Below are 27,190 nucleotides of genomic sequence, written 5' to 3' on the forward strand. Positions count from 1 at the left end.
TTTTGTCCTCTGTATTATTGTTAAACTTTTGGTGCCTGATACTCTTTTTTGCTGGCAATTTTAACTGAAGATCAGAAGAATAACCAAAAAGCATGTGAATATTCAGAGCTGTGATTTCACAAAAATAGATTCCACATTCCTTTCTCAAATACAGAGACCTGTATGTATATCATTTCACATATATGAAATGGGAGTAAGGAGGCAGAGACGAGAAAATACTTCTCACTTGTAAGATGAAATTACATAGGTATGTGTGTATTCACAGTATAATAACCGTGTCACAACTTCCTGGTGTTCTGCCTTTAATAAGCAAGTTTGAAAACCATCTGCAAAGAGAGAAATATGTTTGCTTTAGGTTGTGTGTGTGTGTTTGGAAGTCAAGGATGGTGTTTTGTAATCTGTGCATAGGACTAACAGTAATAATGTCAAACAAATGGGTGCAAGAAAATAGTAACTTGGTTTTTTTTTTAAAAGAACGTACCCAGGATGAAATAGAAAGGACAAAACAGTTCTCCAAGGATGTTGTTGATTTGCTGCGGCACCAACCCCATTTCCGGATGCCCTTTAATAAGTTCATCCCCTCCTACCATCACCACTTTGGCCGGCAGTGCAAACTCGCCTACTATGGGTTTACCAAACTACTTGAACTTTTTGAAGCCATACCTGATATTTTACAAGTGAGTGAAGAGATTCTAATTATCTATTTTTTCTGAACTATGTGTAAGAGGGGGATTTTTTTTTCTCTCAGTCCTATTTTGCTGGGAAATAGGGATTTATGATATAGGGTGACAATTTGAAGTATTTCAATCAGAGAAGCTATGTTGTTGGCTCACTAGTATTTTTAGGTAAATGTGCTCTTTCCTTCAATAAAGAAATCTGCAAACTTGTTTCAGGGTAATTACTGAAAAATGGTAACTAGTTTGATTTTTTTTAACTGAATACTCATTCATTAGCTCCATACTTTTCAAATCTCTTACATGAGAGGTGGGGATAACTAACAGGTGGAATGAAGGCTTTGTTCTTAATGTTAAACCAGATTTCTGTTGATTTTATTAATATTACTATTTTTGACTCCTGAAGTGCTTTTTAAAGATGTTTTAAAATGCTTGTGGTAAAGTACACATTACCTGATTCATCATTTTAAGTGTACAGTCCAGTAGTGTTAAATATATTCACACTGTTGTGCAGCCTATTTCTAGAACTTTATCTTGCAAAACTGAAAGTCTGTGTGCATTAAAGAACACTAAAGGGCTTTTTAGTTACTAATTGTATAGATTTCCATGCCACTGAAATCCATGCACAATCCTAACTTGTTCAGTCTCCCTTCCTGCTCCTCTGTTTTCCCAGGTGTTGGAATGTGGAGAAGAAAAAATCCTTACTTTGACAGAGGTGGAACGATTCAAAGCTCTAGCCGCTCAGTTTGTTAAACTCCTTCGGTCCCAAAAAGATAACTGCCTTATGATGACAGATCTGCTTAAAGAGTATGCTAAAACTTTTGGTTACACATTTCGTCTCCAAGACTACGACGTCAGCTCAATTTCAGCTTTAACACAGAAACTCTGCCATGTTGTAAAGGTAAACAGGTTTTTCCTCCGTGGGCTGAAACTTGCAGTGGCATCGTCTTTATGGGGATGTGCACTTGGCCTTAGCGTTTCTGTGCTTGTTCCATGCACTGCTCACTGCTTCACAGCTTGCTGCGTGCATCTTCAGTGCCTGACTAGGTAATGGTGGCAGTTTAGGTTTTTGGTCTTGCTCTTCTGTGTTTATTGGTGGCCTTTCCTGAGTAGTGTCTTTCCAACTGATGAGGTCACTGTTGTATCCCAGGGTGTTTCTTCTCATGTGTATCGAACTCAGTGCTCCTGACCTGAAGTTCGATCCTTTTTTTTTTTTCATTTTATTATCATTAATCTACAATTACATGAAGAACATTATGGTTACTAGACTCCCCACTTCACCAAGTCCCCCTGCCACAAACCCCATTACAGTCACTGTCCATCAGCGTACTAAGATGCTGTAGACTTACTACTTCTCTGTGTTGCACATCCCTACCTATGCCCCCCCACGTTATACATGCTAATCGTAAGGCCCCCTTTCTTTTTCCCTGCCCTTATCCCTCCCTTCCCACCCCTCCTGCCCAGTCCCTTTCCCTTTGGTAACCGTTAGTCCATTCTTGGGTTCTGTGATTCTTCTGCTGTTTTATTCCTTCAGTTTTTCTTTGTTGTTATATTCCACATATGAGTGAAATCATTTGGTACTTCCCTTTCTCCGCCTGGCTTATTTCACTGAGCATAATACCCTCTAGCTCCATCCATGTTGTTGCAAATGGTAGGATTTGTTTTCTTCTTACGGCTGAATTATATTCCATTGTGTATATGTACCACATCTTCTTTATCCATTCATCTATTGATGGACACTTAGGTTGCTTCCATTTCTTGGCTATTGTAAATAGTGCTGTGATAAACATAGGGGTACATCTATCTTTTTCAAATTGGGCTGCTGCATTCTTAGGGTAAATTCCTAGAAGTGGAATTTCTGGATCAAATGGTATTTCTATTTTGAGCTTTTTGAGGAACCTCCATACTGCTTTCCACAATGGTTGAACTAATTTACATTCCCACCAGCAGTGTAGGAGGGTTCCCCTTTCTCTGCAAACTCGCCAAAATTTATTGTTGTTTGTCTTTTGGATGGTGGCGATCCTTACTGATGTGAGGTGATATCTCATTGTGGTTTTAACTTGCATTTCTCTGATGACAAGCCATGTGGAGCATCTTTTCATGTGTCTGTTGGCCATCTGAATTTCTTCTTTGGAGAACTGTCTGTTCAGCTCCTCTGCCCATTTTTTAATTGGATTATTTGCTTTTTTGTTTGTTGAGGTGTGTGAGCTCTTTATATATTTTGGATGTCAACCCTTTATCAGATCTGTCATTTATGAATATATTCTCCTATACTGTAGGGTACCTTTTTGTTCTATTGATGGTGTCCTTTGCTGTACAGAACCTTTTCAGCTTGATATAGTCCCATTTGTTCATTTTTACTTTTGTTTCCCTTGCCCGGGGAGATATGTTCATAAAGTTGTCGCTTATGTTGATGTCCAGGAGATTTTTGCCTATGTTTTTTTCTAAGAGTTTTATGGTTTCATGACTTAAATTCAGGTCTTTAATCCATTTCAAATTTACTTTTGTGTATGGGGTTAGACAGTGGTCCAGTTTCATTCTCTTACATGTAGCTGTCCAGTTTTGCCAGCACCATCTGTTGAAGAGACTGTAATTTCCCCAATATGTCCATGGCTCCTTTATCATATATTAATTGACCATATATGTTTGGGTTAATATCTGGGGTCTCTGTTCTGTTCCACTGGTCTGTGGCTCTGTTCTTGTGCCAGTACCAAACTGTCTTGATTACTGTGGCTTTGTAGTAGAGCTTCAGTTGGGGAGCGAGATCCCCCCACTTTATTCTTCCTTCTCAGGATTGCTTTGGCTATTTGGGGTCTTTGGTGTTTCCATATGAATTTTTGAACTATTTGTTTGAGTTCGTTGAAGAAAGTTGTTGGTAATTTGATAGGGATTGCATCAAATCTGTATATTGCTTTGGGCAAAATGGCCATTTTGATGATACTAATTCTTCCTAGCCAAGAGCGTGGGATGAGTTTCCATTTGGTTGTGTCCTCTTTAATTTCTCTTAAGAGTGTCTTACAGTTTCCAGGGTATAGGTCTTTGACTTCCTTGGTAAGATTTATTCCTAAGTATTTTATTCTTTTTGATGCAATTGTGAATGGAATTGTTTTTCTGATTTCTCTATTAGTTCATTGTTAGTGTATAGGAAAGCCACAGATTTCTGTTTGTTGATTTTGTATCCTGCAACTTTGCTGAATTCCGATATCAGTTCTAGTAGTTTTGAAGTGGAGTCTTTAGGGTTTTTTATGTACAATATCATGTTGTCTGCAAATAGTGACAGTTTAACTTCTTCTTTACCAATCTGGATTCCTTGTATTTCTTTGTTTTGTCTAATTGCCATGGCTAGGACCTCCAGTACTATGTTGAGTAACACTGGGGAGAATGGGCATCCCTGTCTTGTTCCTGATCTCAGAGGAAAAGCTTTTCAGCTTTTCATTGTTCAGTATGATGTTGGCTGTGGCTTTATCATATTTGGCCTTTATCATGTTGAGGTACCTTCCTCTATACCATTTTGTTGAGAGTTTTTATCATGAATGGATGTTGAATTTTGTCAAATGCTTTTTCAGCATCTATGGAGAAGATCATGTATTTTTTGTACTTCTTTTTGTTTATGTGGTGGATGATGTTGATGGATTTTTGGATGTTGTACCATCCTTGCATCCCTGGGATGAATCCCACTTGGTCATGGTGTATGATCCTTTTGATATATTTTTTAATTTGGTTTGTTAATATTTTGTTGAGTATTTTTGCATCTATGTTCATCAGGGAAATTGGTCTGTAATTTTCTTTTTTGGTGGGGTCTTTGCCTGGTTTTGGTATTAGGGTGATTTTGGCTTCATAGAATGAGTTTGGGAGTATTCCCTCCTCTTCTATTTTTTGGAAAACTTTAAGGAGTATGGGTATTACATATTCTCTGTATGTCTGATAAAATTCCGAGGTAAATCCATCTGGCCCAGGGTTTTTTTTCTTGGGTAGTTTTTTGATTACCGCTTCGATTTCTTTGCTGGTAATTGGTGTGTTTAGATTTTGTGTTTCTTCCTTGGTCAGTCTTGGAAGGTTGTATTTTTCTAGGAAGTTGTCCATTTCTTCCAGGTTTTCCAGCTTCTTAGCATATAGATTTTCATAGTAGTCTCTAATAATTCTTTGTATTTCTGTTGGGTCCGTCGTGATGTTTCCTTTCTTGTTTCTGATTCTGTTGATGTGTGTTGATTCTCTTTTTCTCTTAATAAGTCTGGCTAGAGGCTTATCTATTTTGTTTATTTTCTCAAAGAACCAGCTCTTGGTTTCATTGATTTTTTCTATTGTTTTATTCTTCTCAATTTTGTTTATTTCTTCTCTGATCTTTATTATGTCCCTCCTGCTGACTTTAGGCCTCATTTGTTCTTCTTTTTCCAATTTTGATAACTGTGACGTTAGACTATTCATTTGGGTTTGTTCTTCCTTCTTTAAATATGCCTGGATTCCTATATACTTTCCTCTTAAGACTGCTTTCGCTGCATCCCACAGAAGTTGGGGCTTTGTGTTGTTGTTGTCATTTATTTCCATATATTGCTGGATCTCCATTTAATTTGGTCATTGATCCATTGAGTATTTAGAAGCGTGTTGTTAAGCCTCCATGTGTTTGTGAGCCTTTTTGCTTTCTTGGTACAGTTTATTTATAGTTTTATACCTTTGTGGTCTGAAAAGTTAGTTGGTAGGATTTCAATCTTTTTGAATTTACTGAGGCTCTTTTTGTGGCCTAGTATGTGGTCTATTCTGGAGAATGTTCCATGTGCACTTGAGAAGAATGTATATCCTGTTGCTTTTGGGTGTAGAGTTCTATAGATGTCTGTTAGGTCCATCTGTTCTAGTGTGTTGTTCAGTGCCTCCGTGTCCTTACTTATTTTCTGTCTGGTGGATCTGTCCTTTGGAGTGAATGGTATGTTGAAGTCTCCTAAAATGAATGCATTGCAGTCTATTTCCTCCTTTAGTTCTGTTAGTGTTTGTTTCACATATGCTGGTGCTCCTGTGTTGGGTGCATATATATGTAGAATGGTTATATTCTCTTGTTGGACTGAGCCCTTTATCATTATGTAATGTCCTTCTTTATCTCTTGTTACTTTCTTTGTTTTGAAGTCTAATTTGTCTGATACTAGTACTGCAACTCCTGCTTTTTTCTCCCTATTGTTTGCATGAAATATCTTTTTCCATCCCTTGACTTTTTGTCTGTGCATGTCTTTGGATTTGAGGTGAGTCTCTTGTAAGTAGCATATAGATAGGTCTTGTTTTTTTATCCATTCAGTGACTCTGTGTCTTTTGATTGGTGCATTCAGTCCATTTACATTTAGGGTGATTATCGATAGGTATGTACTTATTGCCATTTCAGGCTTTAAATTCGTGGTTACCAAACATTGCAGGTTACTTTCCTTACTATCTAAGAGTCTAACTTAACTCACTTAGTGTGCTGTTACAAACACAATCTAAAGGTTCTTTTCTATTTCTCCTCTTTTTTCTTCCTCCTTCATTCTTTATATATTAGGTATCAAATTCTGTACTTTTTCTCTATCCCTTGATTGACTTTGGGGATAGTTCATTTAATTTTGTATTTCTTTGTAATTAGCTGTTCTACTCTCTTTACTGTGGTTTTATTACCTTTGGTAACAGCTATTCAACCTTAGGAACACTTACGTCTATAGCAGTCCCTCCAGAATAGACTGTAGAGATGGTTTGTGGGAGGTAAATTCTCTCAGCTTTTGCTTATCTGAAAATTGTTTAATCCCTCCTTCAAATTTAAATGATAATCTTGCAGGATAAAGTAATTTTGGTTCCAGGCCCTTCTGCTTCATGGCATTAAATACGTCATGCCACTCCCTTCTGGCCTGCAAGGTTTCTGCTGAGAAGTCTGATGTTAGCCTGATGGGCTTTCCTTTGTATGTGATCTTATTTCTGTCTCTGGTTGCTTTTAACAGTCTGTCCTTATCCTTGATCTTTCCCATTTTAATTACTATGTGTCTTGGTGTTGTCTTCCTTGGGTCCCTTGTGTTGGGAGATCTGTGGATCTCCATGGCCTGAGAGACTATGTCCTTCCCTAGATTGGGGAAGTTTTCAGCAACTACCTCCTCAAAGACACTTTCTATCCCTTTCTCTCTCTCTTCTTCTTCTTCTGGTATCCCTATAATGTGAATATTGTTCTGCTTGGATTGGTCACACAGTTCTCTCAATATTATTTCATTCTTAGAGATCCTTTTTTCTCTCTGTGCCTCAGTTTCTTTGTATTCCTCTTCTCTAGTTTCTATTTCATTCATTGTCTCCTCCACCGTATCCAACCTGCTTTTAATAACCTCCATCGTGCTCTTCAATGATTGGATCTCCGACCTGAATTAATTCCTGAGTTCTTGGATGTCTTTCCGTACCTCCATTAGAATGTTGATGATTTTTATTTTAAACTCCCTTTCAGGAAGAGTCACGAGGTCCATATCATTTAAATCTTTCTCTGGAGTTGTATTAATAATTTTACTCTGGACAAGGTTCCTTTGGCATTTCATGTTTGTATATGGCGCCCTCCAGTGTCCAGAAGCTCTATTCTGGAGCTGCTCAGCCCCTGAAGCAATGTTGCCGGTCGCAGGGGAGCGGTACTGGTGCCTCGGGGGAGGAAGGAGCTGTTCCCCGCCTCCCGGCTGCTGTGCCTGTCTCCACTGCCTGAGCCAGTGGGCCGGGCACACAGGTATAATTTTTTGTCCCAGAGCAGCTGGATATGGAACCCTGCTTTCCACAAGTGGTCGGAATCCCAGTCTCTCCAGGAACTCTGCCTGTATTAACTTTCCAACCCGGTAATCATGCGAGTCTCATGAAACCACCATGAAATGTAGGTTTGTGCTCCCAGAACAGATCTCCAGAGCTAGGTATTTAGCAGTCCCAAGCCTTCCACTCCCTTCCTGCTCCGTTTCTCTTCCTCCCGCTGGTGAGCTGGGGTGGGGGAAGGGCTCAGGTCCTGCAGAGCCACAGCTCTGATACGTTACCCCATTCGCTGAGGTCTGCTCTTTTTTCCAGGTGTATGCAGTCTGACACCGTCCTCTTTCCTGTTGCTCTCTCAGGATTAGTTGCACCAACTCTATTTTCTAATTGTATCCAGTTTTAGGAGGAAGCCTCTGTCTCTCCTCTCACACTGCCATCTTTAATCCATTTTCTGAAGTTGGATCCTTTTAAACAGATCTTTGTCACTGATCTCCTCCCAGACTGTGACCCACTTATGGAGCAGATTTAGGAGCATTGCCTTTGTTGCTGGTGACCCTGGGTGGGAGAGGGTAACTTCCTCTTCTTCCCTACCATGGACTGAACTGGCCCTCCCAGTGCTCAGTAGAGCACATGGGCAGATTGCAGGCTGCCTCTACCACTGGGCCAGGAACGCTCACTACAAGAAGAGATGGAAAGAATGTACAACGTGGGGACAGCCGCCACTACAGGTCAGGAAGGAATGTGTGTGTGCGCTGTTTGGTTAGAGGAGGAAGATCCTTCACGGGAGACAGGAGCTGCTGCTGGAGAGGAGGAGCAACACTGGAGTGTGGGACATGAGAGCCAAGGAGGAGAAGGGGTCAGCAGCTTCAGAGCTTCTGAGGGGCAAGCGAGATGGGGGTGAGCGTGACCTTCGACCTGGCTAAGTGGAGGTACTTGGTGTCACTGGCCAGAGTGGGGCTGACTTCAGAGTGATACAGGGACCAAACCACACGGAGAGGGTTGAGGCTTGAGGATATGGTGGCAAGAAAATGACACCAGGTAACCCAGACGACATTTTGGTTTACCTGTGAAGGAGGAGCACGAGGGGCTGGCATCTGGAGACCACAGGACTGAGTGAGCGTGGAGGGTTTTTGTGGGGGTTTTTTCCCCCAGTTGGAGAGACTTGAGCATGTTTGAGAGTCACTGAAAAGAATCTACTACTTGAGAGAGAAGAGAAATATACAAAGGGGGAAAGGATGGTGGGCGAGGGTCCCAAGCAGGCAGGAGATGTGGGAATTGGCATTCAGTGGAAGACGGATGGCTCTGATACTAATCTTCCGATAAAAAGAAAGGGGGATAGGGTAGATGCACGTCTAGGGATGTTCGATGTTTGTCCCCAGGAGAAGGGAGTTGCCCTCCAAGAGCTGGTTTTCTGCCAAGATGGGGGGCTTCTTAGGAGAGAGAGGATTCAAGATGGCAGTGCATGGACGTGGTCTGCAGTTGTCATTGTGAGTGGGAGAGTGACCTGGTCAGGAGATGAGGTCGGGGTGCTGGGAGGGGGAGCATGCCGTGCACGGTGCCCAGAGAGGCTAGAGCTGGTCCGTCAGGACATGGCTGCTTGGTGCAGGATCCGGAGAGCAGATGGTGGGTTCAGGGTGGGACTTTCCCAGCCGGGTGCAAAGAAGAAGCACAGGGACAGAGATGTTTTTAGAGGGTTGACAAGTTAATGAATGAATGGCCCATAAGTGCCAAGATGGATAAAAGAGGAAAGCAAAGAATGGAGAGGGCTGTGAGGTGGGTGGAAATACGAGTCATGCTGCAACGCCGAAGAACAGTAGGAGGAGTGGAGCATGCCCGTCTCTTCCTGGTCACCCTCCCCAGCATCTGCTCCTGGCTTCCTTTGGCATGAACTGAGGTTTGAGTTATTTTGGAAGTGGGCAGTGACCAGATCCCAAGTGAGGCCTGGGAATGGGTGTCTGGCATGGAATTGAATAGAAGCAGGTGCCACTGGAGGTGGGGAAGTGAGGAACTGGAAGGCCACAGTGTGGGACAGGCCCCTGGATGCTCAGGCATCTGGGACCACAGTGGGGTGGGCTTCAGTGGATAGAAGACTCTAAGCCATGACCGAAGACTTTGGTGACCACAGGCCAGTGAGTGGGGGGTTGGCGTGTGAGCAGTAGAGGTGGAGAAGATGGGAGAGGCTCCAGGGTGCTCCCCTTGCTGCTATTGGCATCGCCCCAAGAGCTCCTGGGAAATGCCACTGTCTGGGCTTCACCCCTGTCTGGGAGACATAATCAGTCTTGAGTGTGGTCTGAGCACTGGCATTTTTTATAAGCTCCCTAGATGATTCTGTTGTGTTGTAAGAGTTGAGAATCAAGAGATGTATCAAAGGAGCAGGTTTTTACTTGTTATCCTTAAAGGCTGGAGTATAGTGATGGTCTGGGCATCTACGAAGTGACTCACACTCCCCTAGACTTGCATCTCTTGACTGATTAATCCCAATTTCTGCTGAGGAAATCTAGTCTGAATCTCCACAAGTTCATCACCATCCTAAGGGCAGCAGGTCTACCCATCAAACTCCTGCCTTGGCTCTAGGTGAGCATCAAAACCAGGGAGAGACTGATGTTGGGGTGGCTGCATGAGTACCCCTGCCTCTGAAGATCCAAAGCCCCAAAGGGTACAAGCTGTGGTTACCCAGCCCTTACTGTGGGCACTGAGTCCTGTGGGCTGTCTGGAAAGCCAGATAGAGAGGAAAAAACAGCTGTAATGTAAACATTGGTCTGCCTACCAATAGCTGAGCAGCAGGCACGCTGAACTTTGCCTCTTTTAATGGGAGTAAAGGCTCAATCCACAGACTTGTCCCCATGCCCAGGGCCTGTGGCTCTGGTCACTGGAATGGTGGTTTCTTCACCTGCCGCCTGGTCCCCAGATGATAACCTGTGTCTTTCTCAAAAGCATCTTCTCCCAGTGCACTTAATCACTCAAACCCTTTATCTCCCAGAGAACCTGAAAGAATCAGAGTAGACACATAGTCAGAAATGAAAATACCAGCTTTTTGACTAGTACGGTGGACAAGACTGCAGTTTGCCTGCTGTCACTTCCCCTGTCTGTCTCCTGGGACACAGGTGGGAGAGTCGGATCTGTGGGATGTCACCTGGAGGCTAACCACCCCCCAACCTCCTGAGCACAGAAGCCCCTAATTCATACGCTGGGGCCAGTGGCTATCAGCTGGCCAGTCTCACCTCCTACCCGTAGCAGGGAGTGGGAAGAATGCCTTGAGTGGAGGGGGTGGGGATGGGGGGTGATACTGATGGAAATATCTGGTTATGGACCAGCACGGAGGCAGAGATCAGTTTCTGCTCCAGTGTCACATGAAGTGTTGGTCTGGTGTCCCAGAGGAGCTAAAAACAAACCCACTCACTTTACTTCAGTTTAGAAGAGAGATTCTTCCTGTATTGGTCTCATCAGCCAAAATGAACTAGCTGGCTGGGCATAACCCACATTGTCTCTGTTGAATTCAGAAAGGTTTGAATTCTTGTTTTCCCAGGTTGCTGATACAGAATCTGGCAAACAGATTCAGCTGATCAACCGCAAGTCTCTGCGCTCTCTCACTGCACAGTTGCTTGTCTTGTTGATGTCTTGGGAAGGAACTGCTTGTCTTTCTGTTGATGAGCTCAAGAGACATTATGAAACCATGCACAGTACTCCACTCAACCCCTGTGAATATGGATTCATGACCGTAACTGAACTTCTGAAGAGTCTGCCTTACTTAGTTGAGGTACGAGTGCTAATAGTTCTTTAGAACCATCATGACAACAGTGCTGAATTGGGTATTTCTGGATTACCAAATGCTCTAGATCAGAGGGTGCAGAGCTGAAAGGGTGCATTGGTTATTTTATAGTTTGACTGAAGCAGAGGGAAGTACGGGCACTCTGACCAAAGGACCAACAAGCCCTGGCCTACAAATTCTTGAACTAGGGTGCTTTTGTCCTACATCAGGCTGGATTTTCCTCTTTCTGAATTAGATGGATTATGTAGTGGCTTCATGTGACATAACTGTCAGATATGGGTCAGAAAGATTGACTTGCTGGTCACCAGATAGTCTTTCAAGAATTGCACGTAAAGATTAGAAGAATCATGAGAGAATGCTCTGGAAATAGATAAGGTTGTAGAAAAAATTACCATAATTGACTCAAGAAGTTAAAAATTGGACTAGTTGACACAAAAAAACCTATAAAGCTCAATGAAAATTTACCACTGAAAAAGGCACCAGATGGGTTAACAGTTGGGTTTTAACTAATCCTTAAAGAACAAATAACTCCAACTTCTTAAAACCATTTTAAGGTCACTTAAAAAAAAATGCAAAGCTCAGCACTTTGTTTATGAAGCCAAAATACCTTTAATACCAAAAGCCTAATATAGTCCCCCAAAAGAAAGTGATTCTAAATAAGATGTTAACCAATGAAATCCAGCGTTGTACAAAAAGAGTGATACACTGTGATCATCATATAACCATGTGATTGGTAATTAGACAATTAAGAGGTAACTGACAAAAACTCTCTCCTTGCCCAGACCTTAGTCTGGCTCCTCTGAGCTGCCTTATAGACTAGACCTGGACTTTGGATGTCAATAATGGATGTCTTAGTAAATTTCCATCCACCAGCCTCTCCCCACCACATCCCTATAAATCCCCACTTTTCTGCATTACATTGCAAACGGAGCCCAGTTGTATACTGAGGTTCTTTTTTTCCCCCCATTGCAATACTTCCTGAATAAAAAATTTTATTCTGCTTTCACTACTGTCCAGCTCTGGTTTTCATTCACGATATCAAATCCAACATTTTCTAAACTCTTGTTAATTATCTATTACATGAACATTGGTTGTAGATATTGTAAATGGATGTTTCAAGACAAAAGGCTTTCCACAGCCAGCTAAGGTGGAGAAACATTCCTTCTCTTGGATAGTCAGTACCCATTAAAGACTGAAAAAGTTTATGGTAAAGAAATTGTTTAATTTACTTGAGGACAAAAGAGCTTTGAGGTTTTTTTGCCCTTGCTGCTGCTGTCGTGGTGGTTTTGTTTGTTTTAAAGAACACTAATGCCATCATCCTGCATCACAGTGTCCTTGGAAACCCCTTTTGGAGATTAGGGTCAGTGGCCTCTGTGCCTGCTGTTGAGCAGCCCTCTTCACCTAGGGCTTTGCCAGGCTTCTCCTCTTCTGACACACCTTCTTCAGACCCCTGCCACCCTAGATTTGCAAATAGAGCTCAAGTTTGCTCAAGGTGGCAGCTTTCTCTTGCAGGAGATCCTTGAATGGATCCCTCCTCCTCCCTGGTTTATTGCCCATTTCAAGTTGACTTGGCCCCATTTCACTCTCAGCTGGGGGCCCTCGTTTGGGGGCCTGGGGCAGACAGGGGTCACTCTCAAAGTTCCTAGTGCTCCTTTTTGTCTTGGACCAGGTTTTTACTAATGATAAGACAGAAGAATGTGTGAAGCTCACAAGTTTGTATCTGTTTGCCAAGAATGTGCGGTCTTTACTTCACACTTACCACTACCAGCAGCTCTTCCTTCATGAGTTTTCCGTGGCCTACACCAAGTACGTTGGAGAAACACTGCAGCCCAAGGCTTATGGCTACAGCAGTGTGGAGGAGCTCTTGGGAGCAATCCCACAGGTGGGTGTTCTTGGAGCTTCCTGGAGAGCCACAGGCTCACGCTCCTGAATAGAACGACAGAATGCTACAGAATAACGAAATGGCAGCATTTTCAACAGATCTTTTCAAAACATACTGTTGTCATAAAATGAATTATTTTAACGTTTCTCCTTCATTCTGCAAACAAACCCTTGTTAAATTCTTATATGCCAGGTGAGTAAGTTGCAGACCCTGCCCTCAGAGAGAGTCCCAGAGAGTCGGCACCTGAGCCGGTGGTGAGTTGGTGAGCAGGGCAGCCGCTGGGGGCCAGGAGGGCGAGGGCAGGGTCCGCTCTCCAGCAGGTGGTATTCCAGAACCCAGTGATCAGGGGTGTGTACAAGTTAATGTGAGAAGGAGAGGAGAGGCAGCCTGGGCAGAGGGACTGCGGAAGCAGATGCAGAGCAGCGAGAAGTAGCATGGAGTGCAGTGGCATTCATGACCGTGCTGGAGCCTAACAGTGAAGGAAGAGCTCACGAGGGCTCTGCTCCTCAGGGTTAGGAGGACCCAGAGGACGGGGGAGGGTCTCAGGTTTGCCTGTGAAGCGCACTGCACTGCTGCTGTCCAGCAGAGCTGAGAGGAATGGGAGCAGCTGCCTGCAAGGGCCCGGCCATGGTCAAGGTCCTGGTGACTGGTGTGAAGGGCTTGAGCCTGAGTGGCGGAGGAAGTAGCTAAGGACCACGGGAGCTGGTGACAGGTGCAGGTGGGGGAGTGCGGGGAGCCAGGGGCCGCCTCTCCCCTTTACTTGGCTGAGGACATGGAGAGCAGCGTTACTAGGTGGGGGGACTTTGTTGTAGGATTAGGATAATGAGCTTAGTTTGAAGGGTCTGGGAGATTGCCATTAATTCTCTTAGGATGTGTTTAGTTTCTGGGAAAAACAGTCGGCTCTCATGTGAGAACTGTTTTCATTTATAGACCAGAAGTGGTGTTTGGCAGACGGTCTTTCCAAGAACCATAAGGAATGTTTTTAAAGCTGAGTCTCTGTTTTTAGACTATACAGCTTTGTATAGGGGGCACATTTCTGCCAGTTTCTATTGCTTTAAAAGCTACAGAAAGTACAGAAAAATTTATCTTGACATTAATTCAGTTTCTGAATTCTAATATACTCAAGGTTGACACGATAGGTTACATTCTTCCTGAATTTTAGGGCCTATTTCCTCTGCTTGTCCCCTGCCTAACCAGTAGTTTGTCTTGTGTATAGGTGGTCTGGATAAAAGGACATGGCCATAAGAGAATTGTAGTGTTAAAAAATGACATGAAAAGTAAGTAAGCGGCATTCCCCTCCCCCTTCAGCAGCCCTGCTTCTCTCACTGACCTGTCCCTCTAACAGGTGCTCTTTGCCATCCAGGTCGCCTGAGCTTACTCGGTCTTTCCCCTGCCAATCATGAACACCGGCCCTCAGCTTCTGAGCATATCCTGGCGGTGCCTGAATCTCGCATAGCCCCGGATCTTGAACTTGGAGCGGATAGCGATGGTGAGAGAAGAAAAACAAAGCTTGTGAAATCCTGGAAGAAAATGGCTTGGACTGGGATGGGAGTGGGTGGGGACAAGGATGACAGTGGGTCATTTTCATTAAAGTTGAGTATTCATTTATTTTTCAAAGCAGTCTGGTGTTGGTTAATAAGAAACTGGCCTGCATTTGATACAGTCTATGGTTGAATGGTTAAGTCTTTTAAAGGATGTTGACACACCGGTAATGGTAATATGTCAACCCCATTCAGATGTTAAGGAGAAACTATTCTGACACTTGTTAAAATGGCATTTTAAGACTACTGCAATAGAGTCAACTCTACTGCACCGGGAGAAAGAGAAATGGAGCCCAACTCTGAATACAACAAGGGCAAGTGGGGATTTATAGTTAGGGAGCAGAGTGAGGGCCAGTAGCTGGGAAATAACCAAGATGTCATGGGTAGGGGGATTCTTGCTGAGCTAATTCTGGTGAAAGACAGGCCAAGGACTTAGACTCCAGAGGTGGACGATGAGGAACCTGATTGGATAGCTGGGGTGGGAGATTCCCACTAAACCGCCTTCCCTGAGACTGGCCTCAGCAAGGACAGGACAGATGTGGAAGACCACGTCAAGGCCCAGTGAAGTGGTCTCCGAGGAGCCTCAGTGGAACTGGGTCAAGGAGAGAGTCCTTGTCACAGGGCATCCCTGGGAAAGACTTGCTAGTGATACATTTACATCACTCAAAACAGCATTGAGCCTCTTAGGTTTTATGTGGAGCCTTCTCTAGATGGAAGTCAACTCCCTTGAATTCTATAGCAGTTTTGACTGTTGTAATACTTGAGTCCATGGCTGTAGATGAGAATTTTGTCTTCATATGACTGCAAGGCATTAATTGGAAGTGGTATTGTATTCTGCACATAGGGTAACTCAAGTTAGGCAGTGTTTTACATTTTATAAAGCACCTTAATGTGACCCATCTCCCTCAGCTGTCAGCGCGGCATCAGCAGTTATTTCCATTCTGCAGACGAGGAACTGAAACTCCAGGAGGTAAACAGCTTCCTCGAGGTCACTCAGCCAGGAAGGGACCAGACTGGGACCTGTGTTATCCAGTTCTCAGCTGTTGCTCCTTTAACTGCTTTGTACCCTCCTAAGGGTTTTGGGAGGTTTGGGAGCTGAGTGTGGAACCCTTTTTTCCCTCGGCTGGGGACCCTCGGGGAACTGTTCCTCAGAACACAGTTCAGGAGACCCTGGCTTGCCACATCTCACTTACCAAAGAGTGTCCCAGACCTGTCTTTTCCTTACCTTTTTTCTTTTAACCTTGCGTTGAGCTCTTCCTGACCTTTTTCATCTTTAAGGCTTACAAAGAAAGCCTCAAGCACAGACTTGTGGTAGACTGCTGTCCTGAGCAGAGTCACGGCCTGCCTTCTCTGTCCAGGGCCCCGTCAACCAGAGCAAGAGCTTCTCTGCCTGACCAACGACTCCCCTGTGGACCTCCTGTGTGCGCCTGTCCCTTCCTGCCTGCCGTCCCCTCAGCTGAGACCAGATCCCGTCATCCTCCAGTCTGCCGATCTCATTCAGTTTGAGGAACACCCACAAGAGCCTCCAGGTAGGGTGCAGTGCGGTGTCTTTGCGGGGTTTGTTCTGAGGCTTTAAAAAATAAAGCCATAATGCCAACATATTAAATGGTTGATGGAGGTGGGGAGAAAACTATACCTTGTCAGGCACAAAAATACCTGGGCTGATTATTCAGAACCCTTTCCCTGACAGGGTACCTGAAAATGGCCTCATGGTCTGAGGTGGCTCGGGAGCACTGTGAATGATGGTGGGTCTTGAAGGGTGAGGCGCTGGGCTGTGGAGGAGCCCACAGGGGAGCAGGGGGCTTCCCAGGCTTGCATTCTCCACCTTTGTAAAGGCGCCGCATCTCTCCTGGTCTAGCCCAGAGGTGGATGACGCCAGAGGGCGCTGGGGCTTTCCCAGGCTGTGAGTAGGGGATGGCGGGCATCTGTGTCTGGAGCTCCGGACTTTGAGATGAGATCTGAGGGGAGAGGAGGCCGACCGCATTGAGCACTGACTTCATGCCATCTCTCAGTTGTGGCCAACACCCAGCTTCTGGCTGGCAGACAGTCACATTTAATTCTCACCACAGCTCTGCAGGTAGGTGACTGAGGCACGGTACGTGCCAGCTAGAGGTGACTGTGACCCCAGGCTGCTGGCTAGGAGGTGGCAGAGTGAGGATTTGAACCCAGGCCTCCTGTCTTTCTGCCATGTCACCTGGCCTCCTGCGAGGACAGCCCCCCACCCCTGCTCTGCCAGGGGCCTTCCTTCTCCCTCTTCATCACCGTAGTTGCTTCTTCCCCGCTCTGCTTTCCAGGAGGTCACCAGGGACAGCCTGCTGACTACTGGCCTCAGTTTCACAGATCTTAGTCATCTTAGGCAGCCTCCGGAGACGTTGCCCAGTGAAAGAACTGAGGCTTTTTACCTGCAGAGTAGGACGTGGGGAAACAGGCTGCTTCTGATACTGGATGATCTGGTCTGAGGAAGGCAGGGGCTCTGCATCCCGTCACTCCTGCCTTCAGTGCCTCTGCATGGGCAGCGCGAGTGCAGTGTGGAACAGCACATCGCTCTCAAGCAACATGGCCCTGTATGTGCAGCAGGCTAGTTCCCTGCGGCTCACAGAGAAAGAGCAGTCTCCGCACACTGTAGGAAAATGGCTCTGTCTCACTTCCTGGGTGTTTGAGGGTAATTCTGACTCTGTGGGATTCGCCCCTTCTCTCCACCTGCCTAGGTCTAGTGAGTGCTATCCTCTGTCAGTGGAGTGGCCAGGGCCTCCATGCTACTGAGGCCCCTGCTAGCCTGCAAGTCTGTAGGTCATGTGCGGCTTGTGGATCCTTGACTTCCTGACAGACAGAATGAAGGGCCAGACAATCCAAAGTGGAAAAAAAAAGGTTTTAAATAATTGCCCATTCATTTGTAGGCAAAATGAAGATCTCTAAAACTCTGTAATTCAAAGAGCTGAGATGCAGTTTTTATAAACATTTGACTAAATGACACACAATATTGGCCACACAGCTAACATGTAAATTGTAGCATAGGTGTGACATTTAGTGGATTAATTTAAAAATATTTTTTGAGATAATGTGAGAGAGAAACAAAACCAGCATATCTTATAGGTCCCACAACGAAATCTGTCTATTCTTGTATGTTTACAGAAATGATGATTTTAAACCAAGAAGGGCAAATTGAACTTCCAGTGCCAGTGAAGAAGGAAGACCCGGCTTTGGGCTCTGGCTCGTCATGCTCCTCAGCAGCTGTCCCGGCACCTCCCTGCCCCTTGGAAACACCAGAGTCACTGCTCAGCAAGGACCCCAGCGAAAGCCCAGCCAAAAAGCAACCCAAAAATAGAGTAAAATTGGCAGCCAACTTTTCCTTTGCACCTGTAACCAAGCTTTGACTTTTGTTTTGAACATAGAATTAGGATGGGAAAACACTGTCTGATTCTGCACACAAAAGCGGGTTCAAAAAACAGCCTTTTCTGTTTAATCAAAATCCCCCAGAAGCTACTGACTTCATCTTTACATGTATCCATAATGTTTTGTTTGTTTTACATTGAACACAGCTTTGAGCTGAAGCTTTTCTTTCTCCCCCCCCCCCAATTATTGGAAGAGAAAAAAACAAAAACAAAAAAATTTCTGGCATAGGTTCAAGAATCCTTAATGCATTTTACCAGATTTTTCTTAATATGAAATATAATTGTGTTCCATAAGAAGAAAGTAAGAACTCAGCTAGGAGGAAGTGGTTTTACTTCTATTAAACCACATCAGTGATAAAATCTTACATGTAGCATATTATATAGTCTCTAAGCCTTTGCTTACTGATGTTTTCAGACAGTATTAATCAAATGCATGATGTGTCTTTGAAGCACAGGCTGTTCGGTGCCCCGTGTGATCACTCTGGGGAAGGATGGATGAGGAGGTGAGAAGGTATCTTCAGGTTGGAAATGAAGGTTCCTGGCTTCCATGTGACTTGTAAGCGTGCCTTGTTTTTTATTTAACTATGTCTGTAGTTGACAAATGCAGCTTCATCACAAAGTTTTTTTAGATGTTTCCACTTTGGGGTTCCATTTAGGAGCTTTCTAGAAAGTTGAGGATGTTTTAAGCTTCCCTTTTACATTCAGTTCCATTTTGAACATGGATTAGGTTAAGGAAAAGGAGATGGTCTTGGTGTCATGAATTTAAAGTCAGCATTTGAATTCCGACACATGTTGTGTGTCGAGAGGCAGTGTTGGGAAGAGAGCCTGATTTTCTAAAATATGCATCAGATGCATAAATTACAAATCAGAGCTGAGGGGTGAGGTGCTTGAACAGGAGTGGTATTGAAACTCTTTCCACTCGGAAGAGACAGAAATTCTATCTATTACGGATGAGGGCCAAGGTTGATCAACTTAACCTTGTATTTGTAATTTTAAACCTGGTTTTGGGAAGCTTTACATGTGAGTATATGTCGGTGTTAGCTTGGTGTCTTTTAATAGCGTCTGCTTTTACTCTGTCACTTCTTGCTGTTGGAAGCCCGCTTAGGTTTTTTGTGGTGTCTGATGTTGGCATTTGGGAAAAGCCAGCCTTGGAGGGAGCAACTGCCCTGTGGAATGACCTTCGCCTCGAGGTGGCTGAGGCATCTGGTGACAGGTGGCCTCTTGCCCCTCCTGGAGAAACCTGACATTTACAATGGGTTGTATTTGTTGGGCAAAAAAGGCGGATTCATTCATAGAGCAGAAAGAACCTGTTGGTATAAGGTCTTCCACTAGTTGGATGGTTTCTTTTGGGGAAATGTTTATATTTTGTAATTTCTAGAAAGCCAGAAAATGGGCTCTGATTTCATAGCCACCCTTTTGCTAAAATGCCACAAAATAAGGGCTAATGAGAGATTTTTACAAGTTAGATTTTTGTTCCCCAAATCTTTTAAATGAAACCAGTGATACCCAGTTCTCAACACATGGCCCCAGTCAAGATGGAACAACATTGGGAAAGCCTTCTGAGCCTTATGGCATTCTGCAAATCCTTCTGAAGGCATTTCCTCTACAGACATAGTATGACAGGAAGGAAAATGCAAATGTGCAATTTTTTTAAAAGAAGCTTTTAAACAGTGTAATGAAGTTTTGTGTTGAGACCATCAGCTGCCTTATCCTGAGATTTCATAAGGCTGAATTTGCACACTTAGACTAAAGTTTTGCTCAAATGTAAAGAATTGTGGACTTTAAAAACATAACAGGTACCATTACAAGTCACTAGGAGCAGTATCAGAGCAGCTTCTTTGGGTAACAAAGAGACTGAAGTGTGCTGTCATGTGAGTGTGATGGAATTCTCTGAGTTGCCCATCAGCCTGGGATACGTGTGTGACTCTTAACAGTTGCTGTTTGAAGAGAAGAGAATATAGCGGAAGGCGCATTGTGTTTGTATATGTCCCACAATGGCCAGTCCAATGGCTATCTATTTTTTTATCCAGAGTCTTACTTAAATGTGACAAAATGATGTATGAGAATTAAGATAATGAGATTTCTTTATTGCCGGGTGGAAAGATGTATTGGATTACATTTATCTGTTTAAAAAAGATGCAAAGTTATCACCAAGACCCCCTTTCCCATGGCACTGTTTGTTTGATTGGGCTTGGGGGAAGAGATGTTTTTTCTTAACTGTCTACTTTGTTTGAACACTTTATTTGTGGTTTAAGTGCTGTTCTGTGTGTTGGGACCAAACAGTTGTCAATAAACTTTACAAGCAAGCATCTAATTGGAGTTTTCCAAGTGAGTGTTTTGTTTGTGTGAGGGGAGGGATTAGAAACCAGTCTGGTTCTGTCGTCTTTTCATTTCGGGTTCCCCCCACCTCTCACCCCTTCTGAAAATCTTAACTGGGGGATGGAGGGCTGGTCTTGACATTTTGGAAGCCCTTTTAATTTGACATTCAGCCCTGGTAGGTGACAGCCACTGTTGGCCCTTCGCGGTCAGGACCTCGGAGGTTTGCCGCCAAGTTCCAGCATATAATCAATCACATGTGGGGAAAATACAAGGAACACAAAAGCCCTCTGGTCATAAAACTGAGGTAATTCCTAGGTCTGTGTGTATGAATGGAACTCATTTCACAGGCTGCCTCGGTTCTGCTCACTGCCCGGCATGCTTTTTGAACAGGCCCTTTTGGAAGACTTCCTTCGCAGATTCCATCGTGAGGCCCTCTGACATCACCACTGACCCCCCCGACCTCCTTGCAGGAATCTATAAGGACCTAGGAGAGACTTGAATGGTTGGGTAAACTGCTTCTTGATGATGTGCAGTTTAAAAAAAGTTCAACATGAAAAAAAGCTCCTAACCTCTGGCAATCCTTTCCAAACATCTTCCATTGTAGCCGATTTACACAGAAAACCTTGACCTGCTACCAGTACCCTTAGAACGCAGCAGGGAGGTTTGGGAGGTCTAGATAGGGCTTTGAAACGGGGCATGGCATTTATGTCTGTGTTTCCCATCCGGTCTGGAGAGGGTACCTTAGACAGTGGCTGTCCGAGGAAAGCAGACCTGTCTGTGCTGGGGGTGGACACGGGCCTGACGCCAGCTGTGCAGTTGGCCCTGAATGTTCCCCGTACTGTGAGGAGCATTGTGCTTTGGGATTTATGTGTGTGATTTCTAGCTGCTTCGTGATGGCAGAGACTGAGTCATGGCACAGAAGCATCCTGGCTCCCTTGCACACCGCTGACCTGAAGTAGCCCCCGTTTGCCCTGCAGACTGGGACAAGGTGCATATAGGCTCTGGGGTGGGGGGAGGAGCAGCCACCCTGACTCCCTGCCTCATAGGCCAGCGGTCTGCATCATGCCTCTCACTGCCCTACTGACCTTGTGTCCTCCTGCACTGCTTTACTCCAGGCCTGTAGGACAGCTGGCCAATCCCGGCTGCTAATGTGATTACAGCATCAGCCTCATCTAACGCCTCTCTTTGGGGAGAGATACAGAGATGACTGAGTCAATTTGCTTGTTTGAATTAACACTTTGAGGGCCCAGTGTCGAATCTCTTTCCCAGGAGAGCTCTGGTCTCCCTGCTGGGAGGTAGGTAGGCAGACTTGGGGAATAACCAGGGTTGGACTATGAGGAAACCTGGCTGCCTTTGGGACAAAGTCAACAAATTGTGGAACTGGCAGGAGAAAGAAAATCCCTCACCTTTAGGTCTGTGGAACAGGAGCTCAGAAGATCTCAAGTCAGACACTGAGGGTCAGAACTTGCCTCAAGACAGAAGCATTCACATTTTCTGGGAAGAAAGGATTTGGATATGGGGAACACTGGTACAGAGGAGGAGAAGGGGAAGAAAAACTGCAGGGGGAAGCTCAGCAACTGGCGGCCTCAGTGGACAACCAGCTGGAGTGCTGCCAGCGCTGTGGCAGGGTTGCCCAGGGCTGGCAGGACCAATCTTGGTGCCATTTCTCCTGACCACTGTAGGCAGCTCATTGTAGGGAAGCCCCCCTGCCCCACACTTTCCCTATTGTTCTATAAGGACAGCTGTCTGCTATTTCACCCTGGATTATGTCTGGCCTTGAGAAACCTTGAAAACACAGCATGTAGTACCCATAAGTAAGGAGCTAGATAAGGGCCTTGAAGACCGGACACCTGGCCATCAAGGCCACATGCATGTGCATCTTCAATACTTATGTAACCATGAACTAGCACTATAGCAGTATAAATAGAACAGCCTTATGCAGAATCGAGTGGCTTCTTTTGAGCACCCTCATGACCACTCCCACCTCCTCCTTTGCTCTTCGCGTTGCCCAAGACCTCAACGGCAACCCCTGGACCCTGACACTCATGTGAAGGCCTCTTCTTCCACCTCTGCCCCAAAGCCTTCCCAAATGCAGGGCCTGGCCTGGGGGAACCCTGTTCCCCCCACTCCCACCTCCTATCCTTTCTCCCTCACAGACTTTTTGAAGTCATGATGAGTACAGACAGATCCATCCAAGAGCTGCAGGGTCCCTGTCCTCAGTGTTCGCAGCTACTGAATCTGCTGTGTTGATGCCAGACATGGAATTGGGAAAGAAGTTTCAAGATAGAATAGAAATAGATCTAAAATAGAACTTCCATACGTGGGGAGGCCAATGAATGTTCTGCACATGGGCTCTGGACTCTGAGCCCTGCTGACCCTCTCCCAACACCCCCCCTTCTGCTGACTGAGGGCCCCAGGTTTTGTTGGCTGTCAGCTGGAAGCCACCTGCAAACTCTGGAGACCACTCACAGTTCCCTGCCACTCAGGCTTCCTCAAAGTGGCAGCTTAGTTCATCAAGCCAGCAAGGAGAATCTCAGTGGCTAAGAGAGCCTTATATAGTAAAATCTAGTCAAGGGGGTCACCTCCCAGCACCTTTGCCAACTTCCATTAGGAACAAGTCACAGTTTCCACCTCCTAGATAACCCACGGTTTTGGTGAATGAATGAATGAGCGATGTAGATGGACTAGGACATCTGATCCAGCTGCCAGTGAGGGAGGAAAGGGGTCCCAGGCTAAACTGAGGGTCAACAACCAAGTTTCAAAGCTGCAAGAGCGCTTAAAAGCCAACAAGTCTGACCACCTCTATCCCCAAACTGAGGTTTACAGAGGGGAACGTGAGGCTGGCGAGTGTAGGCCATCACCCATGATGCTTCACGGCATGGCTGGGCTGGAAGTCCTGGTCTATGCGTCAGCCAAGTCCAGTCTTTATGGAGCTCCCACGGGGTGCCAGGCACTGAGCCATATGTGAGCGTCCTGATGAGTGAGACATGGGCCCAGCAAGACCTTCCTGCTCCCCAGTGGTAGCACGACTCAGGGGCTCAGACAGGAAGAACCCTCCGAGGTGGTGGTTCTCAACTCAGAGCATCACAGTCACCAGGGAAAACATGGTTAAAATGCAGGCGGTCTGCAAAAACCACTGGCAGGGGTTCTCAAAACTATCAGGGTCATGAAAGACAGAAAAGACTGAAGGAGATTAAAGACACAAGGCCACAAAAGCAACACGTGTTCCTGGACCAGACCCCTTCTGGGGGAAGAGAATTGCCACAGTGGAAAACATTGGGCCGACTCATGAAATGTGAATGTATTGTGTCGCTGGACTTTGAGAATTGTAATATAAAAGGAAACCCGTTCTTTAATACAGGCTGAAGGATTGAAGGGTAAAGCGACATAATGTCTTCAGCTAAAATCATTCTGGGAAAAAAAAACGTGCGTAGGAGAAAGAATGATAAGGTGCCACGAGTGAATCGGTGTAAAAGGACATACAGGGATTCTTTGTACTATGTTAGGGGCAATTTTTCTGTAAGTTCAAAACCAAAAATCATTGTCCTATTGCTAAGCAGGCTTCTGGGCCACTGGATGTTGAGGCCTGCACGTGGGGCAGTTAAGATCCCAGCTGGCCAGCCCCCGGGCCACGCTTGCACCAGCGCCTCTCAGAGCCTGGGACCACTGAAATGCTTCCATTGGGATCACTTATGCTAAGCCACCACAGGGTCAAGTGAGATGAACACTTGCATTTTAATAGGAACTTCCAAATTGCCCTCTGGAGGGGTTGTGTATGATATTCCCACTAACCATGGGAAGGGCTGTTCATCGCTATAATCTCAGTAATTGGGCTGCATGTACAATTTTGCATTGTACTATAGTTTTATGTGTATGTGCTTCAATACTAACTCATCTTACTTTAAACAATATTTGCACATGCTGCCTGAAATTTCACCAAGTCCATTTATCCAGGCTGTTTTAATTATGCCCTTGATTACCTAAGTAAAAACAGGGTTTTTCAGACTGTTTTAGCCTCTGCAGGATGAATATGGATTCATAATAAGGCTTTTTCTTCATGTGGGATTATTTGGAATTGAGGGGCCATAAATTCTCAGAAGTGGAACCACTGAGTACACAGGGCTTGACGTGTCTATAGACATTGAAACATAGTTTCAAATTGCTTCCCCACTGAGGCAGTGTGTGTGCAAGGGCATGTGCGTGCCTTCATTTTGCACGTGTTTATTGAGCATTTATGTCCACCACTTTCTGCTCTCATGAGCTGAAATTTAGGTTAGGGGTGGGGACACAGGTGAACACGAATACAATAGAATGTCAAGAAGCTCTGAATGCAGGCTGGGGATGGAGCAGCCAGTCACTTCCCAGGAAGTGACACAGGGAAGCATTCATATTCTCAAAGGACCCTACTGAATCCACACAGCAAATGGGAGCGGGACCAGGACTAGAAACTGACTTAGATCTGAGTCCACTGATCTTTCTGCCTCCTTCCGCAGCGTCCTCATCAAGAACCTGGTCTGCTGCCTCCATTCAGAAGTGCCACCCACAGACCAGCTTGGGGCCACCTGCCATTTGCTAGCCAAGAGCCCATGTTACCCACTCCAATGCCAGCATCCCAGCTCCAGGACAAGTGGTGGAACTCAAAGCATTTGTCAAGCCCTGCTCTGGAATGTCCTAGCAGGTGTCAGCTGCCTCCAGTGAGCTTGGGGCACAAACTGTTCCCATGGGTTCCTATCTGCAATCATTCAACTGGAGAGGCTCTGGAATCCTTTTCTACATCTAGCACAGAAATGAGGCCACACCAGTGGTTCTTAACAGGGGCAGTTTTGTTCCCTAGGTACCTCTGGCAACCCCATAGTTGGTTGTCACCCCTGGGTGTTGGGGGGAGTGCTACTGGCATCGACCAGGTAGAGGCCAGGGATGCTGCTGAACATTTTGAAATGCATAGGGCAGCCCCTCTCCTTAGCGAATTATCTGGTCCACAATGTCAATCTTGGGTTATAGCCACCGAACTGATCCAAGTACCTGATTGATTAATGTCAATAGTTTTTGAAAGGTGAAAGAAGGAAAGATGGCTAAAGGAATAAAAGAGGCAGGGAGTGGTTAGAAACAAGAATATTGGCATGGAACTGCTCTAATTCAAAGGGGCCACATGCCGGGGGTTTAACTTCGAGTCCCATTTTCCTCATCTTTAAAATGGGAATGATGGTGGTACTACTTCCTAGGATTATTGCGGATCCAGTGCTGAGCACATGCCTGGGACATACACAGTAAAATGGTCAGCAAATGGTATCTCCTATGATCACTAGCTGTTCAGAAAGAAGCAGGGAGATAAAGAAAGAGAAAATGCCACTGGGCAAGCAGTTGATCTGACAAGTGGACCTAATGTGTTCAACCTTAAAAAAACCAAAAACACACACACCATTATTGATTATATGCCTCTCGATAAAAGTGTTAAAATAACATGCTTATCGGATTGTAGAACACATCCCGGATAATTGCAGACATTTTGGAAAATACAAACAAGTATGGAGAAGGAACTGAAAAGTACGCATGACCTTGCCCAAAGGGCTGTGGTACAGTTCACGCCAGTCCTCTTCATGTAATTCAGATGTGGTGGGCTTGCCCTGGGGGGCCTTGGCCGTCACCCTCTGTCCATCTCAAAATTGTGCTCAGCATGATATTGAATCCTGGGACTGTCCGGTTTTAACCCTGAAAGTCTCATGTCCTAGAAAACCCCTCAGTCCCAGGCAAATAGAAGCCATTGGTCCAGCTAGATTCAAGGCACTATGAATCAGATGTTCTGTTACTTGCCACTGAAGACTGTAGATACATGTGCATGGGTATGTGCATTTTTAATAAAAGCAGGAGCAAACATATATACACCCTGCTCATGGCGAGCATTATGTTGTGATGAATCTCCAGTGCCACAAATAATATTGCTCGGAAAACATTTAAATAGTTCACGAGGTGCAGTTTTGAAGCTCAGCTGGAACTTCGAATAAGCCACATTCATCCAGTTCTCTGCATGTGTAGTGCTGAACCCTGGAAAGCAAACAACCGCTGCCAGCTGGTTCTGGAGAGAGGTGGCATCTCCAAGAACTGGATTAAATGCAGGAAGGGGAGGAAAGGCAGCCCGCGTCATTCTGCATCTCAGCCTTTCACACTGGGACGATGGATAAAATCGGTCATTTTACTGCTTGGGCGGGGAGAGGTGATCAGGCTGTGTCAGAACAATGGTGCTGCTGCTTTACAAAATTTCTTTGAAAATGACATGGTCCTGGAGCCTAATGGAAACCCAGCAGAGACCCCAGTGTGGAGGCAGAAGCAGATTGACAGGGGAAAGGGTTGACTCGTTAAAATAATATTTACTTGCTTCCTTCTATAAGTCATGGAGGAGCAGCGCTGATCTGGGGTGTGGAGCCTGGATCTGAATCCTCTGTGACCAAGAAAAACTTTTTCTATGCGCTCTACGCTGCCGTCACCAAATGTGTGGGTTTTTCAAGCAATTCTCCAATTCTTGGTGGACACCTACTGGGTGTCCTACTGAGACAGGGACCATGGGTTTAGACAGAGTAGGGTGAGGGCCTCCGGAAAAGGCAAGGCAAGATAATTACAGTCAGAGCAGTGTAACAATATGCAAGGAAACTCCCTACCGAAACTCCGGGTTAAGCATTAAGCTCTAGAGTCATTCTTCAGTGATATCAGTTAATATTTCCCAGATAAAGGAAAGTATCTCAGCATAGCCCATGTTTTTATTACGCTAATCATTTATAATCATGTGTAAGATACACTTTAGCATGCTAAAAGGCCCAGGCCTATGTGCTGTTTTCCTCCTTTAGACCTGATCAGGTGATTTGCAGCCTGGGCAATTAATAATGGCAAACAAGCCCAGCCATAAA

General features: G+C 45.1%; 1 protein-coding gene across 7 annotated transcripts in view; it reads left to right on the plus strand.

The window, feature by feature from the left end:
• The window catches only part of MARF1 (meiosis regulator and mRNA stability factor 1), a 44,977-nt gene extending 24,691 nt beyond the window's left edge, over nt 1–20,286 (plus strand). For 5 of the 7 annotated variants that reach the window (XM_073215537.1, XM_073215540.1, XM_073215539.1 and 2 more), the window contains 8 exons: nt 475–677; nt 1,348–1,575; nt 10,915–11,145; nt 12,827–13,039; nt 14,256–14,316; nt 14,403–14,528; nt 15,939–16,109; nt 17,713–20,286. In XM_073215537.1, the coding sequence (XP_073071638.1) occupies nt 475–677; nt 1,348–1,575; nt 10,915–11,145; nt 12,827–13,039; nt 14,256–14,316; nt 14,403–14,528; nt 15,939–16,109; nt 17,713–17,954 (1,475 nt within the window). In that variant the 3' untranslated portion in view covers nt 17,955–20,286. Of the gene's footprint in view, nt 1–474; nt 678–1,347; nt 1,576–10,914; nt 11,146–12,826; nt 13,040–14,255; nt 14,317–14,402; nt 14,529–15,489; nt 15,551–15,858; nt 16,110–17,712 lie in introns of those variants that run through there. The other 2 variants (XM_073215541.1, XM_073215542.1) reach the window with 2 other exon arrangements.
• The last annotated feature ends 6,904 nt before the right edge of the window (nt 20,287–27,190 follow it).

The sequence above is a fragment of the Manis javanica genome, chromosome 10 (assembly GCF_040802235.1).
Source record: "Manis javanica isolate MJ-LG chromosome 10, MJ_LKY, whole genome shotgun sequence".
NCBI lineage: Eukaryota > Metazoa > Chordata > Mammalia > Pholidota > Manidae > Manis > Manis javanica.